This window comes from Schistocerca gregaria, chromosome 3 (genome assembly GCF_023897955.1).
Source record: "Schistocerca gregaria isolate iqSchGreg1 chromosome 3, iqSchGreg1.2, whole genome shotgun sequence".
Taxonomy (NCBI): Eukaryota; Metazoa; Arthropoda; class Insecta; order Orthoptera; family Acrididae; genus Schistocerca; species Schistocerca gregaria.
This window is the reverse complement of record NC_064922.1, coordinates 137469278-137487671: the sequence shown is the minus strand read 5'-3', so window position 1 is coordinate 137487671 and position 18394 is coordinate 137469278. Positions and strand designations below refer to the sequence as shown.

The following is an 18394-nucleotide window of genomic DNA, read 5'->3' as shown; positions in this document are numbered from 1 at the left end:
GAATAATTTCGAGTCCAGATGACCAGACATTAATGTCGTTTAAAATTTTACTGGCACATTTGTGTGATGTATCTTAAACTGTAACACATGCTAAAAAGACCAGTATTATGTGTGAATCCTTAGCTTTTCTTGTAGCTACACTATGTACATTAATTCCTATTTGTGTGTTCGCATTACTTAACAGTGATGTTGCTATGGTTTGACTACATCACAAGTCCTATGCTCTGAATATCTGCTGTCATTGGCTGGCAGGATCACACGACATGAGTTGTGATTGGCTTACAAAAGCTCACTGCAGTCTCTATTTCAATGCTTCAGAAACTAACATGCTGTGTTTCGTGGCAGTCAAATTTATACTTTCGTAATACAAAAACATGCAGCATATCGTAACATGAAAATATGCAGTATACATGTTGCTGCACATCAAAGATCTTTCCAAAATGCATTTCCTTCCCCCCCCCCCCCCCCCCCCCCCCTTCCGAGTTTTGTTTTTTAAAGTTCAATGTTGATGTATAAAACCTTTACCATTCAAAAAATTGAAATTTTTACAGCTCCAAGGGAAAGAACACTGTCGCATATAATGGAAAAAGTGTATTTTCACATTCGAAGAAGTGCATTTTCATGTGAGAAAAAGTGCGTTTTTAACTGGGAGATCTGGGAATTTCTTTTCTTGTGTGTGTATACATCTTGTTTGATGCAGCAGTCCTTTATTGAGTGAAATTACTGGACTGTAAAATGTGCAAGAATCAAATGTTTTCACCCAATAGTGTATGAAAAATTGGATGATAAGTATTTCACATCGAGCAGAATGCCACTCTCAGCACAGGCACCAGCATTTGGCAAGCAGTACAGCTAGAATACAAGCAGCCTGAGCACAGAATGCAAAGAGCTTGTCTGTAACAGTGATGCGTGAAGAACTCCAGTGTCACCCTTCAGGGTATAAGAGTCTGCTAGCAATACTCACTGTCCTGTACTGTATTGTGGTGTTTTACTAGCACATTACCCAACTGTTCTTTATTTTGTAAAGCCCTTGTGTTGGCATATTTTACTCCCTGTCAAACTTCTCTTAACTTTTTGGCAAACAGTTTCAGTTATTAACATTGTGTCCCTAATTTTGGCTGAATCATGTCAGAAAGTGACAGAATTTTCCTCCCATACATTAGTTTGTATGGTGAAAGACCAGTTCCTGCATGAGCTTTCAAATTGTACATACCTGCCACAAAATTTAAATAGGTATGCCAGTCTACATGCTGGCTATTCAAGTGATGGCTTCGCATTTTCAGTATTGTGCAGTGAACTCTTTCCACTGGCACCATGGCACCAGGAAGTGCTTGCAATGATGATCAGGAATAGAGGCAATGGATGGTCCTCTCACACAATGACTGACAGTGATGTTAGTTAGTATGATAAACACTGTGAGATGTACTGGTGGTGGAAGACCCTCAGTGATGTGGTGGGCAGCCACAACACGCAGTGCCACAAGTGGCAGGTGGTAGTTACTTGAATGTTGCCATCTCGGGAATGGGAAGCAGCATGTTCAAGAGAAGTGCCAAAACTCTGGTGAAGGTAATGACATGAGGCTCTGTTTATTATGACTGAAATTGTCCTGCTTTATTACCAGTCACTGCAGTCCTCATTCCACCATTTTTGCTTAACCCTTTTGCGGGCCGTCAGCTATATACTTCACACCAAAAATATTTCTTTACACTGTTTTTAAGGAAATATGTGTTACCACTCCTGTATGATCTTGGCATCTAGTCGCAATCTATTGCACCAGCTGTAGTTTCTGTTTGTTGTGAAATGTAGCCTCAGGACTGTGGGAAGAGTGTGTTCCACTAAACAATGGTGTTTTAATGGTTGTTGGGAATCATTGTTACCTCCAAAGTAGTTTCTGGAGGGGCTTGGGAAGTATACTTACCACAAAATTAATCTACAAGGGTATTTTGGAAAGTAAAGATACACCATATGCCAGAGGAACAGAAGAGTTTTGGCAAACAAGTTGGCAGCACTGGTGTTAACCTTGAACCGTTACATTTCTCCTGGCAGGCATTCGGCAGTTGAACATTGCTTCTGGTTGGAGTAGGTCATGTTTAAAATGGCTGTGCCGATTCAGAACCCTGCCAAATGTGAAGTGCACTCTGTCATATGTTTTCTTCATACGAAAGGTCAGCGACCAGTGGATATTCACAAAGAAATTGTTTCTGTTTATGGGAACATTGTGAATCGACAAAATGTAACGAAATGGTGTCGTTATTTCTCTGAAGGTAGGATCGATGTTCATAATGAACAAAGAATAGGTCAGCCATCTGTGATCTCTCAGCCCCTTCTTCGGAGAATGGAGGAAGCAATTGGTGCGAATAGAAGTCTCACATTCAAAGAAATGCATCAGATCATAACAGATGTGTCAATGACAGCTCTTTATGATGTTGTGACTGTCAAGTTAGGGTTCAGGAAATGGTGTGCATGCTGGGTTCCAAAACTGTTAACAGAAGAACACAAAAAGAAAAGGATGGGCTTTGCACTCGACTTCCTCACACGCTATGCTGAAGCAGGTGATGAGTTCCTTGATCACATTGTGACAGGTGACGAAACATGGGTTTATCACCATACACCTGAATCCAAGCAACAATCAATGCAATGGCACCATTTGAATTCACCAAAAGCCAAGAAATGCAAAACGTCAATTTCAGCGAAGATATCATGGCTTTAATTTTTTGGGACAGACAAGGCATTCTTCTGTTGGAATTTATGCCTCCTGGAATGACAATTAATGCTGCTGCATATTGCCAGACTTTGAAATGTCTTCGAAGGGCAATTCAAAACAAACGCAAGGGAATGCTGACAAGTGGAGTCCGCTTGTTTCATGACAATGCTCGGCCTCACACAGCACTCGTAACCAAAGCACTACTCAAACAACTCAAATGGGATGTATTGGACCATTTGCCATACATCCCGGACCTTGTGCTCACCAACTTCCATGTCTTCTGTTACCTGAAGTCACATCTTGGTGGAAAATCATTCCACAACAATGAAGAGATCAAAGATGAAGTTGAAATGTGGTTCCAATAACAGGTGGCAACTTTCTATGACTGTGGGATACAAAAGCTTGTGCACCGACTTAGCAAATGTTTGGATAATGGGAGTGATTATGTCAAAAATAACAAATAATCCAGTTATGAATATAATAGAGGGAAACATTCCACGTGGGAAAAATATATCTAAAAACAAAGATGATGTGACTTACCAAACAAAAGCACTGGCAGGTCGATAGACACACAAACAAACACAAACATACACACAAAATTCGAGCTTTCACAACCAGCGGTTGCTTTGTCAGGAAAGAGGGAAGGAGAGGGGAAGATGAAAGGATGTGGGTTTTAAGGGAGAGGGTAAGGAGTCATTCCAATCCCGGGAGCGGAAAGACTTACCTTAGCGGGAAAAAAGGATAGGTGTACACTCGCGCACACACACACGTATCCATCTGCACATCAACATAATGGGGTAGTTTTGGGGGTGTTGTAAGGGTGACATGGTATTAGAAGGTGGAAAGTGTAACATGAGGCTGAAATGAAAATGAAAATAGAAATATATGGGGAGAGATAAAGGTGAACTAGAAAGCAACTGGTGATCTGGTGTGAAAAAAGGCGAAAAAGTGTTTGTTAAAGCTGGGCTATGTTGATTCCTGTGGTGAACTTGGGTTGGTAGACAACGATGTGCATAGAGGTTAGGTGTTTGTGTTGCCACCAAAACACGTTAAAGGATGGAGAAATTCGGGAAAATTTCGAAAAAACTACGTGTAAATGTATTAAAAGGAGTGGTTTAGTGGTGGCAGATTAAGAAAATGAGGCTAACAATTGTCTGACAAAGAAATAATGACGTTAAAACCTGTGGGAAGCGGCTAAAAATGATCAGTGACATGAGAAAAACGGAAATGGAAATAAAGTGAAAGTTATTAGAACAAGCCGAAATGGTTGTTTCATAGGTGAAAGGAACTGTTGTGAACTAGAAACGGTTGATTTTATAATAGCGGTAGTGTTGAAACCGGACTTTTTTTAAAATTTAATTTATTATTATTATTATTATTATTATTATTATTATTATTATTATGGAAGTGGGTTACGTATTATTGAATATATATAGGCGGGATAAAATTGTATAGTAGATTATGGTAAAAAGGAGAAGGTGAATACAAAGTGAAACTACTGACAAAAACAGAAAGAGAAAATAAGACGACAGAAAAGATTTTGAAATGCAACACTGACAATAACAAACGTAATTGTTGGGTTCAAATTAATGATATGAATATTATAGAGGGAAACATTCCACGTGGGAAAAATGTATCTAAAAACAAAGATGATGTGACTTACCAAACAAAAGTACTGGCAGGTCGATAGACACACATACAAACACAAACATACACACAAAATTCGAGGTTTCGCAACCGGCACATGCGGATGGATATGTGTGTGTGTGCGAGTGTATACCTATCATTTTTTCCCCCTAAGGTAAGTCTTTTCGCTCCCAGGATTGGAATGACTCCTTACCCTCTCCCTTAAAACCCACATTCTTTCATCTTTCCCTCTCCTTCCCTCTTTGCTGACAATAACAAATGTAATTGTTGGGTTCAAATTAATGATATGAATATTATAGAGGGAAACATTCCACGTGGGAAAAATGTATCTAAAAACAAAGATGATGTGACTTACCAAACAAAAGCGCTGGCAGGTCGATAGACACACATACAAACACAAACATACACACAAAATTCGAGGTTTCGCAACCGGCACATGCGGATGGATATGTGTGTGTGTGCGAGTGTATACCTATACTTTTTTCCCCCTAAGGTAAGTCTTTTTGCTCCCAGGATTGGAATGACTCCTTACCCTCTCCCTTAAAACGCACATCCTTTCGTCTTTCCCTCTCCTCCCCTCTTTGCTGACGGAGCAACCGCCGGTTGCGAAAGCTCGAATTTTGTGTGTATGGTTGTGTTTGTTTGTGTGTCTATCAACCTGCCAGTGCTTTTGTTTGGTCAGTCACATCATCTTTGTTTTTAGATATATAAATAATCCAGTTAATAAGATGTAACTGACGTTTTCTAAATAAATGTTCTATTTAAGGACTGCGAGCCATTGTATCTTTACTTTTTGAAATGCCCTCATATCATTTGTGGTCCTTGAGAACATACATACCACCAACTTATTGGTATCCCAAAGCCTTTGGAAATACGTCTTACTACCTCTGTCTTTGCTTCACATTGTGTGATATACACTGCACCAGGCGTATGAAAACTGCCTCAACAAATACATTCTGTTTGTCATGGGATCACTACTGTTATCAGAACACATTCCTTCACTTCTGCAATACACATTACAGTGACCTGTATTAGCTCATACCTTTATTGCATTATAAAGTTTCAATGATTTTTTTCACATTGTGGTAACTAAACTTTAATATTTGTAACAATTATTTTCTGAATAAAGTAAAAGAAAAGATAAAATAAAACAGAAAACACTGTTCATTATTTTTTTTAGTTGTAATGGCAAAACGTAACAGCTCACAAAAGGGAAGTGGGAAATTCACCACCATAGTTTTGATACATCACAAAGGTTCCATAGTGATACATGTACCACCATAGTTTTTGGTCCTAAATCACAAAAATAAAATTATCAAAAAATGAATGTAGTCAGTTGATCACAATTTGTGTAGGATAACAAAAAAATTATCTTTGCAGAGTTGCTACAAAATATGTTCCTACGAAGGGGTTACAATTTGTTACAGGCTCTTAACTGTACTGTCAGGTGTAAAATGTGTCATTCTGTCAGAGGTAATGCTTGTTGCTTTGTGTCACAAAATGTAACAAATACATCTCTGTACCTCCCCGGTGGACATTTTGTTGAATGTGTAACTCGTACTTGGCAACTGATGCCAATGAAGCAACATGCGCCCATGTATGCAAGCAGCTTACAGTTTGATTGTTTCTTTCTGTTGTGTAGCTGTGTCATTAGATCTGTATGCAGTCACCTATGGCTATGCTGGAAGAAAAATTTAATTCATTTCCCTTTTCTGCTCTGATGCATAACACAATTCTATGAAGTGCAGTCACATGAAAGTGTAATGAGATTGTACCAGTAAAAATGAGATCATTTTATGTTTCTGTTAACTTTTGGTTGAACCTCTCCCTGCTGCCAGCTACTAAATGAAAGTATTTTGTATCTTTATTTTCCAATAGAATTTTATGAAATGCAGTCTGATGTAACTGTAATGAGGTGACACTGGTAAAAATGAGACTTTTTTATTTAACAATATTATCAAAGGGATAGTTGATACCATATAGCGGAGATGCTGAGTCGCAGATAGGTACAACAAAAAGACTGTCACAAAATAAGCTTTTGGCTAGCTATCTCTTTGTCAGAAATAGACAACACGCATGCGCACGCGCGCGCGCGCACGCACACACACACACACACACACACACACACACACACACACACACACACACACACAAATGCAACTCACATACATATGTTCACAGTTTTGGCAGCTAAAGCCAGACTGTGGCAGAATGTTGTTATTTCGTTTGATGTTAAATTTTTCCTTGATCAAAACTAGTCAATAAGGGCAACAATATTTTGGTCATTGGTAAATAAGCTATACTGAAATATACCTTGCATCTGTTTAGCATATATCGAAGAAGTTACAAGGGAAAGATGAACCGGCAAATAGTTCTGGAAGTACTGAGAATGAGAATGAACATGAATCAGAAACAGAACCTTACACTGATTTAGATGAGGCAACTGTATGTTCAGACCTTGCCAACAGTTTTCGTGAGAGCTTTCGCCCTCCTGGAGAACCAGATGTTGTCATCAGTTTAAACAATAATAATTCTGTGGACCAAGATCCTTCATTTTCCAGGTAAGGGAAGTGCCACTGTATAAAATGTTTGACCATGAAATTAAAATCCAATATGAATGGGATGCAAATATTAGAAATGATATGAGACTCATGTGTTGCATATATTGGGCCTATTGAAGTAGACCATAAAATCTCTTACTGAGATAAAACAACCACATCATTTAAATGACATCTCCATTGGCACATTTAAATACATATATTGTATCCCGTCAACAGCAGTATTCTTTTATTTTACAAAAATATTTTATAATTAGTTGCTGAAGCTGTGTATTGCAGCCTTTTAGAGAGTATACCTTGTCCCATTGACTCATGACAAAGATAACTCAACATTGGAGCTAAAAAGTAAGCACAAGATTTTGATACTCTGACTGAAATATAATTGTAAACAGAACTGTGTTTGCTTTTCAGTGACATAACAACTTATGTGATCGCTAATGATTTTTGGGACAGTTTATGTGGCAAAACTGATGATGGATGCTGTTGAAGTATGCAGTACTTGCATTTTCCCTGTGTATTTAATTACAGTTTGGAATAATTCATTGGATTTAGTGCATATGTGCATTTTGTGTGCTTGTTTGTTTAGAATATTCAGTATGGCTATGCAATATATTTATACTTCAATGAAACTGTCAACAAATTATATATTAAGATTAATACTAATATTTAACAGTACAATACTGAAGGAAAACTTATTTGATTACCTCTGCTGATCCTACTTATGTCTAACACATATTGCTACAAATCTCTTCTAGAATCTACCAACAAAAATAAACATTTGACAGGCAGTATTGTTTTTAGACGTAGATTAAAATTATCATTGACAGCATTACCCAGCTCACAGATGGATATTTAAACAGAAATGAGTAAACAGTTCCCCATCTTTAAATGATCACTATGTAACAATATATATATACTACTCCATCCCATGCCACTTTCCTAGACGTTGACCTCCATCTGTCCAATGGCCAGCTGCACACATCCGTCCACATCAAACCCACCAACAAGCAACAGTACCTCCATTATGACAGCTGCCACCCATTCCATATCAAACGGTCCCTTCCCTACAGCCTAGGCCTTCGTGGCAAACGAATCTGCTCCAGTCCTGAATCCCTCGACCATTACACCAACAACCTGAAAACAGCTTTCGCATCCCGCGACTACCCTCCCGACCTGGTAGACAAGCAGATAACCAGAGCCACTTCCTCATCCCCTCAAACCCAGAACCTCTCACAGAAGAACCCCAAAAGTGCCCCACTTGTGACAGAATACTTCCCGGGACTGGATCAGACCTTGAATGTGGCTCTCCAGCAGGGATACGACTTCCTAAAATCCTGCCCCGAAATGAGATCAATCCTTCATGAAATCCTCCCCACTCCACCAAGAGTGTCTTTCCGCCGTCCACCTAATCTTCGTAACCTCTTGGTTCATCCCTATGAAATCCCCAAACCACCTTCCCTACCCTCTGGCTCCTACCCTTGCAACCGCCCCCGGTGTAAAACCTGTCCTATGCACCCTCCCACCACCACCTACTCCAGTCCTGTAACCCGGAAGGTGTACACGATCAAAGGGAGAGCCACGTGTGAAAGCACCCACGTGATTTACCAACTGACCTGCCTGCACTGTGACGCTTTCTATGTGGGAATGACCAGCAACAAACTGTCCATTCGCATGAATGGACACAGGCAGACAGTGTTTCTTGGTAATAAGGATCACCCTGTGGCTAAACATGCCTTGGTGCACCGCCAGCACATCTTGGCACAGTGTTACACCGTCCGAGTTATCTGGATACTTCCCACCAACACCAACCTATCTGAACTCCGGAGATGGGAACTAGCCCTTCAGTATATCCTCTCTTCTCGATATCCGCCAGGCCTCAACCTCCGCTAATTTCAAGTTGCCGCCGCTGATACCTCACCTGTCTTTCAACAACTTCTTTGCCTCTGTGCTTCTGCCTCGACTGACATCTCTGCCCTTACTCTTTGCCTTTAAATATGTCTGCTTGTGTCTGTGTATGTGCGGATGGATATGTGTGTGTGTGTGTGTGTGTATGTGTGTGTGTGCGAGTGTACATCTGTTCTTTTTTTCCCCTAAGGGAAGTCTTTCCGCTGCCGGGATTGGAATGACTCCTTACCCTCTCCCTTAAAACCCACATCCTTTCGTCTTTCCCTCTCCTTCCTGAAGAAGCAACCATCAGTTGCGAAAGCTAGCAATTCTGTGTGTGTGTTTGTGTGTTTTGTTCATGTACTTGTCTGCCGGCGCTTTCCAGCTTGGTAAGTCTTGGAATCTTTGTTTTTAATATATTTTTCCCATGTGGAAGTTTCTTTCTATTTTATTTACATCATCATTAATTTGAACCCAACAATTACGTTTGTTATTGTCTCTGTTGCATTTCGAAATCTTCTCTGTCGTCTTACTTTCTCTTTTCGTTTGTACAAGAAGTTTCACTTTGTATTCATCTTCCATTTTTCCGTAATCTACCATACATTTTATCCTGCCTAATTATACTCAATAATACGTAATTTACTTCCAAACCATAACCTAAAATTTTCAACGCTTTCAACATAACCGCTGCTATAAAATCCATTGTTCCAAGTTTACAAACATTTCGTGTAAACTCGTGAATACTATTTCACAGCTTCATTTCCTTTCACCCATTACACAACCATCTCAGTTTTTTCTAACAACTTTCGTTTTATTTCCATTCCCGTTTTTCCCACTTAACCGATCATTTTTTAGCAGCTTCCCACAGGTTTACACGTTATTATTTCTTCATCAAACAATTGTTAGCCTCATTCTCATAACCTGCCAGTACATAACCAGTCCTTTGAATACATTTACACACATATTCTTCGAGATTTTATTCAAATTTTTTTTTCGAATTATATTTTTTCGGAAATTATTTTTTTGAAACTTTTTTCGGAAATTTTTTTTTCGAAATTTTCTTGAATTTCCCCACCCTTTAACGTGATCTGGAGACAACATAACTACCCAACCTTTGCACCCATTGTTGTTCACCAACCTAAGTTCTGCACATGATCAACATAGCTCATCTCAAACCAACACTTTTTCGACTTTTTTCACACCTTTATCTCTCCCTATATCAATTTCTATTTACTTTCACTTTAACCTCATAATACCCTTTCCACCTTCTAATACCATGTCAACCTCACAACATCCCTACAACGACCCCATTAAATTTTATTTACATTCCCTCCGCAAACATGCCTTCACCCTAGCCAGATTACGCTCCCATATCTTATTTAATCAGGCTTGTCTGACATTTGGCATTACTCCCAAAGGCCTCACACTTAAAGTTCCCATCTCTGGCTGCAATCGTTCTTTCCATCAGTCCTTATACCAGTTCCAAACAGCACAATCCATAGCCCACACCCGCCTAATCCTTCACCTATACATCGACTCGGCCAATGAACACACCCGTCAACTCCTATCCCAAATCAAAGTCCTCAATCTTTCCTCTCCCACATCCACACCGGCTGTACATAGCATCCTCCTACAGGCCAACCGCAAATTAGAACAGCATGCCACCCTCCTCCTCAAAAAACTATCCAATCTCCTGGTTTCCCACCTCCGGAAAGGCAACTCACTCACCCCCCACAACCTTTCCAACAAACCTCAACCTCCTCTCATTGCACACAGACCCAGTCTCTCCCATCTACTCAATCTCCCACTTCCAGCTCCAATCCCCCCAACACCTCAAAATTCTAGTCAACACAATCTGGAACCACAACACCCCAATTCAGTAGTTAACCTTTCCTCCAAACCCCTCTCCCAATCCGAAACCTCTGTCCTATCCAAAGGCCTCACCTTCAGCCCCACTCCCAGGTTCAACCAAACTGCCCTTGTGAAAGATTTACTGTCCTACACTCGTAGTCTCTGCTGGAAATATCACTTTGCCACGAAGAAATATAATCCTGATCCCACTCCTAATGATCCAACTCCCCAAGACACTATCCAAATTGAACCCTGCCTGCAACAGTTCCGTCCTCCATCACAGCGGGACCCACCTCCTCTTCCTCAAAATCACCCTCTCCAAACCTTCCAGGAATTTCTCACTTCCAGCCTTGCCTCTCAATCATTCTTGAAAAACCTTAATCCTACTCCCAACATCACCACAGCCGAAGCCCAGGCTATCCGTGATCTGAAAGCTGACCGATCCATCATCATTCTTCCGGCTGACAGGGGTTCCACGACCGTGGTACTTGATCGTCGGGAGTATGTGGCTGAGGGACTGCGTCAGCTTTCAGACAACTCTACATACAAAGTTTGCCAAGGTAATCCCATTCCTGATGTCCAGGCGGAGCTTCAAGTAATCCTCAGAACCTTAGGCCCCCTACAAAACCTTTCACCTGACTCCATCAAACTCCTGACCCCACCGACACCTCGCACTCCTACCTTCTACCTACTTCCTAAAATTCACAAACCCAAACATCCCGGCCGTCCCACTGTAGCTGGTTACCAAGCCCCCACAGAATTTATCTCTGCCTACGTAGATCAACACCTTCAACCCATTACATGCAGTCTCCCATCCTTCATCAAAGGCACCAACCACTTTCTCGAACGCCTGGAATCCTTACCCAGTCTGTTACCCCCGGAAACCATCCTTGTAACCATTGATGCCACTTCCCTATACACGAATATCCCGCACGTCCAGGGCCTCACTGCAATGGAGCACTTCCTTTCACGCCGATCACCTGCCACCCTACCTAAAACCTCTTTCCTCGTCACCTTAGCCAGCTTCATCCTGACCCACAACTTCTTCACTTTTGAAGGCCAGACATACCAACACTTAAAGGGAACAGCCATGGGTACCAGGATGGCCCCCTCGTATGCCAACCTATTTATGGGTCGCTTAGAGGAAGCCTTCTTGGTTACCCAAGCCTGCCAACCCAAAGTTTGGTACAGATTTAGTGATGACATCTTCATGATCTGGACTCACAGTGAAGAACAACTCCAGAATTTCCTCTCCAACCTCAACTCCTTTGGTTCCATCAGATTCACCTGGTCCTACTCCAAATCCCATGCCACTTTCCTAGACGTTGACCTCCATCTGTCCAATGGCCAGCTGCACACATCCGTCCACATCAAACCCACCAACAAGCAACAGTACCTCCATTATGACAGCTGCCACCCATTCCATATCAAACGGTCCCTTCCCTACAGCCTAGGCCTTCGTGGCAAACGAATCTGCTCCAGTCCTGAATCCCTCGATCATTACACCAACAACCTGAAAACAGCTTTCGCATCCCGCGACTACCCTCCCGACCTGGTAGACAAGCAGATAACCAGAGCCACTTCCTCATCCCCTCAAACCCAGAACCTCTCACAGAAGAACCCCAAAAGTGCCCCACTTGTGACAGAATACTTCCCGGGACTGGATCAGACCTTGAATGTGGCTCTCCAGCAGGGATACGACTTCCTAAAATCCTGCCCCGAAATGAGATCAATCCTTCATGAAATCCTCCCCACTCCACCAAGAGTGTCTTTCCGCCGTCCACCTAATCTTCGTAACCTCTTGGTTCATCCCTATGAAATCCCCAAACCACCTTCCCTACCCTCTGGCTCCTACCCTTGCAACCGCCCCCGGTGTAAAACCTGTCCTATGCACCCTCCCACCACCACCTACTCCAGTCCTGTAACCCGGAAGGTGTACACGATCAAAGGGAGAGCCACGTGTGAAAGCACCCACGTGATTTACCAACTGACCTGCCTGCACTGTGACGCTTTCTATGTGGGAATGACCAGCAACAAACTGTCCATTCGCATGAATGGACACAGGCAGACAGTCTTTGTTGGTAATGAGGATCACCCTGTGGCTAAACATGCCTTGGTGCACGGCCAGCACATCGTGGCACAGTGTTACACCGTCCGAGTTATCTGGGTACTTCCCACCAACACCAACCTATCCGAACTCCGGAGATGGGAACTCACCCTTCAGTATATCCTCTCTTCTCGATATCCGCCAGGTGTCAACCTCCGCTAATTTCAAGTTGCCGCCGCTCATACCTCACCTGTCTTTCAACAACTTCTTTGCCTCTGTGCTTCCGCCTCGACTGACATCTCTGCCCTTACTCTTTGCCTTTAAATATGTCTGCTTGTGTCTGTGTATGTGCGGATGGATATGTGTGTGTGTGCGAGTGTACATCTGTCCTTTTTTTCCCCTAAGGGAAGTCTTTCCGCTTCCGGGATTGGAATGACTCCTTACCCTCTCCCTTAAAACCCACATCCTTTCGTCTTTCCCTCTCCTTCCTGAAGAAGCAACCATCGGTTGCGAAAGCTAGCAATTCTGTGTGTGTTTGTGTGTTTTGTTCATGTGCCTGTCTGCCGGCGCTTTCCAGCTTGGTAAGTCTTGGAATCTTTGTTTTATATATATATATATATATATATATATATATATATATATATATATATATATATATATATATTAAAAACAAAGATTCCAAGACTTACCAAGCGGGAAAGCGCCGGCAGACAGGCACATGAACAAAACACACAAACACACACAGAATTGCTAGCTTTCGCAACCGATGGTTGCTTCTTCAGGAAGGAGAGGGAAAGACGAAAGGATGTGGGTTTTAAGGGAGAGGGTAAGGAGTCATTCCAATCCCGGAAGCGGAAAGACTTCCCTTAGGGGAAAAAAAGGACAGATGTACACTCGCACACACACACATATCCATCCGCACATACACAGACACAAGCAGACATATTTAAAGGCAAAGAGTAAGGGCAGAGATGTCAGTCGAGGCGGAAGCACAGAGGCAAAGAAGTTGTTGAAAGACAGGTGAGGTATGAGCGGCGGCAACTTGAAATTAGCGGAGGTTGACACCTGGCGGATATCGAGAAGAGAGGATATACTGAAGGGTGAGTTCCCATCTCCGGAGTTCGGATAGGTTGGTGTTGGTGGGAAGTACCCAGATAACTCGGACGGTGTAACACTGTGCCACGATGTGCTGGCCGTGCACCAAAACAAAGATTCCAAGACTTACCAAGCGGGAAAGCGCCGGCAGACAGGCACATGAACAAAACACACAAACACACACACAGAATTACAAGCTTTCGCAACTGGCAGTTGCTTCGTCAGGAAAGAGGGAAGGAGAGGGAAAAATGAAAGGATGTGGGTTTTAAGGGAGAGGGTAAGGAGTCATTCCAATCCCGGGAGCGGAAAGACTTCCCTTAGGGGAAAAAAAGGACAGGTGTACACTCGCACACTTTCTGTTTTATATATATATATATATATATATATATATATATATATATATATATATATATATATATATTAAAAACAAAGTGGGAAAGCGCCGGTAGATAGGCACAATAAATGAAACACACACACAGAATTTCTAGCTTTAGCAACCGACAGTTGCTTCTTCAGGAAAGAGGAAAGGAGAGGGAAAGACGAAATGTTGTGGGTTTTAAGGGAGAGGGTAAGGAGTCATTCCAATCCCGGGAGCAGAAAGACTTCCCTTAGGGGGAAAAAAAGGACAGGTGTACACTCGCGCACACACACACACGCACACATATCCATCCGCACATACACAGACACAAGCAGACATATTTAGGCAAAGAGTAAGGGCAGAGATGTCAGTCGAGGCGGAAGTACAGAGGCAAAGAAGTTGTTGAAAGACAGGTGAGGTATCAGCGGCGGCAACTTGAAATTAGCGGAGGTTGAGGCCTGGCAGATATCGAGAAGAGAGGATATACTGAAGGGCGAGTTCCCATCTCCGGAGTTCAGATAGGTTGGTGTTGGTGGGAAGTATCCAGATAACTCGGACGGTGTAACACTGTGCCAAGATGTGCTGGCGGTGCACCAAGGCATGTTTAGCCACAGGGTGATCCTTATTACCAAGAAACACTGTCTGCCTGTGTCCATTCATGCGAATGGACAGTTTGTTGCTGGTCATTCCCACATAGAAAGCGTCACAGTGCAGGCAGGTCAGTTGGTAAATCACGTGGGTGCTTTCACACGTGGCTCTCCCTTTGATCGTGTACACCTTCCGGGTTACAGGACTGGAGTAGGTGGTGGTGGGAGGGTGCATAGGACAGGTTTTACACCGGGGGCGGTTGCAAGGGTAGGAGCCAGAGGGTAGGGAAGGTGGTTTGGGGATTTCATAGGGATGAACCAAGAGGTTACGAAGATTAGGTGGACGGCGGAAAGACACTCTTGGTGGAGTGGGGAGGATTTCATGAAGGATTGATCTCATTTCGGGGCAGGATTTTAGGAAGTCGTATCCCTGCTGGAGAGCCACATTCAAGGTCTGATCCAGTCCCGGGAAGTATTCTGTCACAAGTGGGGCACTTTTGGGGTTCTTCTGTGAGAGGTTCTGGGTTTGAGGGGATGAGGAAGTGGCTCTGGTTATCTGCTTCTCTACCAGGTCGGGAGGGTAGTCGCGGGATGCGAAAGCTGTTTTCAGGTTGTTGGTGTAATGGTCGAGGGATTCAGGACTGGAGCAGATTCGTTTGCCACGAAGGCCTAGGCTGTAGGGAAGGGACCGTTTGATATGGAATGGGTGGCAGCTGTCATAATGGAGGTACTGTTGCTTGTTGGTGGGTTTGATGTGGACGGATGTGTGCAGCTGGCCATTGGACAGATGGAGGTCAACGTCTAGGAAAGTGGCATGGGATTTGGAGTAGGACCAGGTGAATCTGATGGAACCAAAGGAGTTGAGGTTGGAGAGGAAATTCTGGAGTTGTTCTTCACTGTGAGTCCAGATCATGAAGATGTCATCACTAAATCTGTACCAAACTTTGGGTTGGCAGGCTTGGGTAACCAAGAAGGCTTCCTCTAAGCGACCCATAAATAGGTTGGCATACGAGGGGGCCATCCTGGTACCCATGGCTGTTCCCTTTAAGTGTTGGTATGTCTGGCCTTCAAAAGTGAAGAAGTTGTGGGTCAGGATGAAGCTGGCTAAGGTGACGAGGAAAGAGGTTTTAGGTAGGGTGGCAGGTGATCGGCGTGAAAGGAAGTGAGGCCCTGGACGTGCGGGATATTCGTGTATAGGGAAGTGGCATCAATGGTTACAAGGATGGTTTCCGGGGGTAACAGACTGGGTAAGGATTCCAGGCGTTCGAGAAAGTGGTTGGTGCCTTTGATGAAGGATGGGAGACTGCATGTAATGGGTTGAAGGTGTTGATCTACGTAGGCAGAGATACATTCTGTGGGGGCTTGGTAACCAGCTACAGTGGGACGGCCGGGATGTTTGGGTTTGTGAATTTTAGGAAGTAGGTAGAAGGTAGGAGTGCGAGGTGTCGGTGGGGTCAGGAGTTTGATGGAGTCATGTGAAAGGTTTTGTAGGGGGCCTAAGGTTCTGAGGATTCCTTGAAGCTCCGCCTGGACATCAGGAATGGGATTACCTTGGCAAACTTTGTATGTAGAGTTGTCTGAAAGCTGACGCAGTCCCTCAGCCACATACTCCCGACGATCAAGTACCACGGTCGTGGAACCCTTGTCAGCCGGAAGAATGATGATGGATCGGTCAGCTTTCAGATCACGGATAGCCTGGGCTTCGGCTGTGGTGATGTTGGGAGTAGGATTAAGGTTTTTCAAGAAAGATTGAGAGGCAAGACTGGAAGTGAGAAATTCCTGGAAGGTTTGGAGAGGGTGATTTTGCGGAAGAGGAGGTGGGTCCCGCTGTGATGGCGGACGGAACTGCTGCAGGCAGGGTTCAATTTGGATAGTGTCTTGGGGAGTTGGATCATTAGGAGTGGGATCAGGATTATTTTTCTTTGTGGCAAAGTGATATTTCCAGCAGAGACTACGAGTGTAGGACAGTAAATCTTTCATAAGGGCAGTTTGGTTGAACCTGGGAGGGGGGCTGAAGGTGGGGCCTTTGGATAGGACAGAGGTTTCGGATTGGGAGAGGGGTTTGGGGGAAAGGTTAACTACTGAATTGGGGTGTTGTGGTTCCAGATTGTGTTGACTAGAATTCTGAGGTGTTGGGGGGACTGGAGCTAGAAGTGGGAGATTGAGTAGATGGGAGAGACTGGGTCTGTGTGCAATGAGAGGAGGTTGAGGTTTGTTGGAAAGGTTGTGGACGGTGAGTGAGTTGCCTTTCCGGAGGTGGGAAACCAGGAGATTGGATAGTTTTTTGAGGTGGAGGGTGGCATGCTGTTCTAATTTGCGGTTGGCCTGTAGGAGGATGCTATGTACAGCCGGTGTGGATGTGGGAGAGGAAAGATTGAGGACTTTGATTTGGGATAGGAGTTGATGGGTGTGTTCATTGGCCGAGTCGATGTATAGGTGAAGGATTAGGCGGGTGAGGGCTATGGATTGTGCTGTTTGGAACTGGTATAAGGACTGATAGAAAGAACGATTGCAGCCAGAGATGGGAACTTTAAGTGTGAGGCCTTTGGGAGTAATGCCAAATGTCAGACAAGCCTGATTAAATAAGATATGGGAGCGTAATCTGGCTAGGGTGAAGGCATGTTTGCGGAGGGAATGTAAATAAAATTTAATGGGGTCGTTGTAGGGATGTTGTGAGGTTGACATGGTATTAGAAGGTGGAAAGGGTATTATGAGGTTAAAGTGAAAGTAAATAGAAATTGATATAGGGAGAGATAAAGGTGTGAAAAAAGTCGAAAAAGTGTTGGTTTGAGATGAGCTATGTTGATCATGTGCAGAACTTAGGTTGGTGAACAACAATGGGTGCAAATGTTGGGTAGTTATGTTGTCTCCAGATCACGTTAAAGGGTGGGGAAACTAAAGAAAAATTCGAAAAACATTTTTCGAAAAAAGTTTTGAATGAAAAAAAAGTTTCGAAAGAAAAAAGGTTTCGAAAGAAAAAAGTTTCGAAAAAATAATTTCCAAAAAAATAAAATTCGAAAAAATTTTTCGAGTACACCTTCCGGGTTACAGGACTGGAGTAGGTGGTGGTGGGAGGGTGCATAGGACAGGTTTTACACTGGGGGCAGTTACAAGTGTAGGAGCCAGAGGGTAGGGAAAGTGGTTTGGGGATTTCATAGGGATGAACCAAGAGGTTACGAAGGTTAGGTGGACAGCGTAAAGACACTCTTGGTGGAGTGGGGAGGATTTCATGAAGGATGGATCTCATTTCTGGGCAGGATTTTAGGAAGTCGTATCCCTGCTGGAGGGCCACATTCAGAGTCTGATCCAGTCCCGGGAAGTATCCTGTCACAAGTGGGGCACTTTTAGGGTTCTTCTGTGAGAGGTTCTGGGTTTGAGGGGATGAGGAAGTGGCTCTGGTTATTTGCTTCTGTACCAGGTCGGGAGGGTAGTTGCGGGATGCGAAAGCTGTTTTCAGATTGTTGGTGTAATGGTTCAGGGATTCAGGACTGGAGCAGATTCGTTTGCCACGAAGGCCTAAGCTGTAGGGAAGGGACTGTTTGATATGGAATGGGTGGCAGCTGTCATAATGGAGGTACTGTTGCTTGTTGGTGGGTTTGATGTGGACGGATGTGTGAAGCTGGCCATTGGACAGATGGAGGTCAACATCAAGGAAAGTGGCAT

The 18394-nt window shown here is 43.4% G+C and overlaps 1 protein-coding gene across 1 annotated transcript in view; it reads left to right on the top strand.

Moving 5' to 3' along the window:
• LOC126355338 (coiled-coil and C2 domain-containing protein 2A) overlaps positions 1–18394 on the top strand; it is a 536251-nt gene that overhangs the window by 305546 nt on the left and 212311 nt on the right. The window contains exon 12 of the mRNA XM_050005633.1: positions 6680–6912. Coding sequence (XP_049861590.1) covers positions 6680–6912 — 233 coding nt within the window. The remainder of the gene's footprint in view (positions 1–6679; positions 6913–18394) is intronic.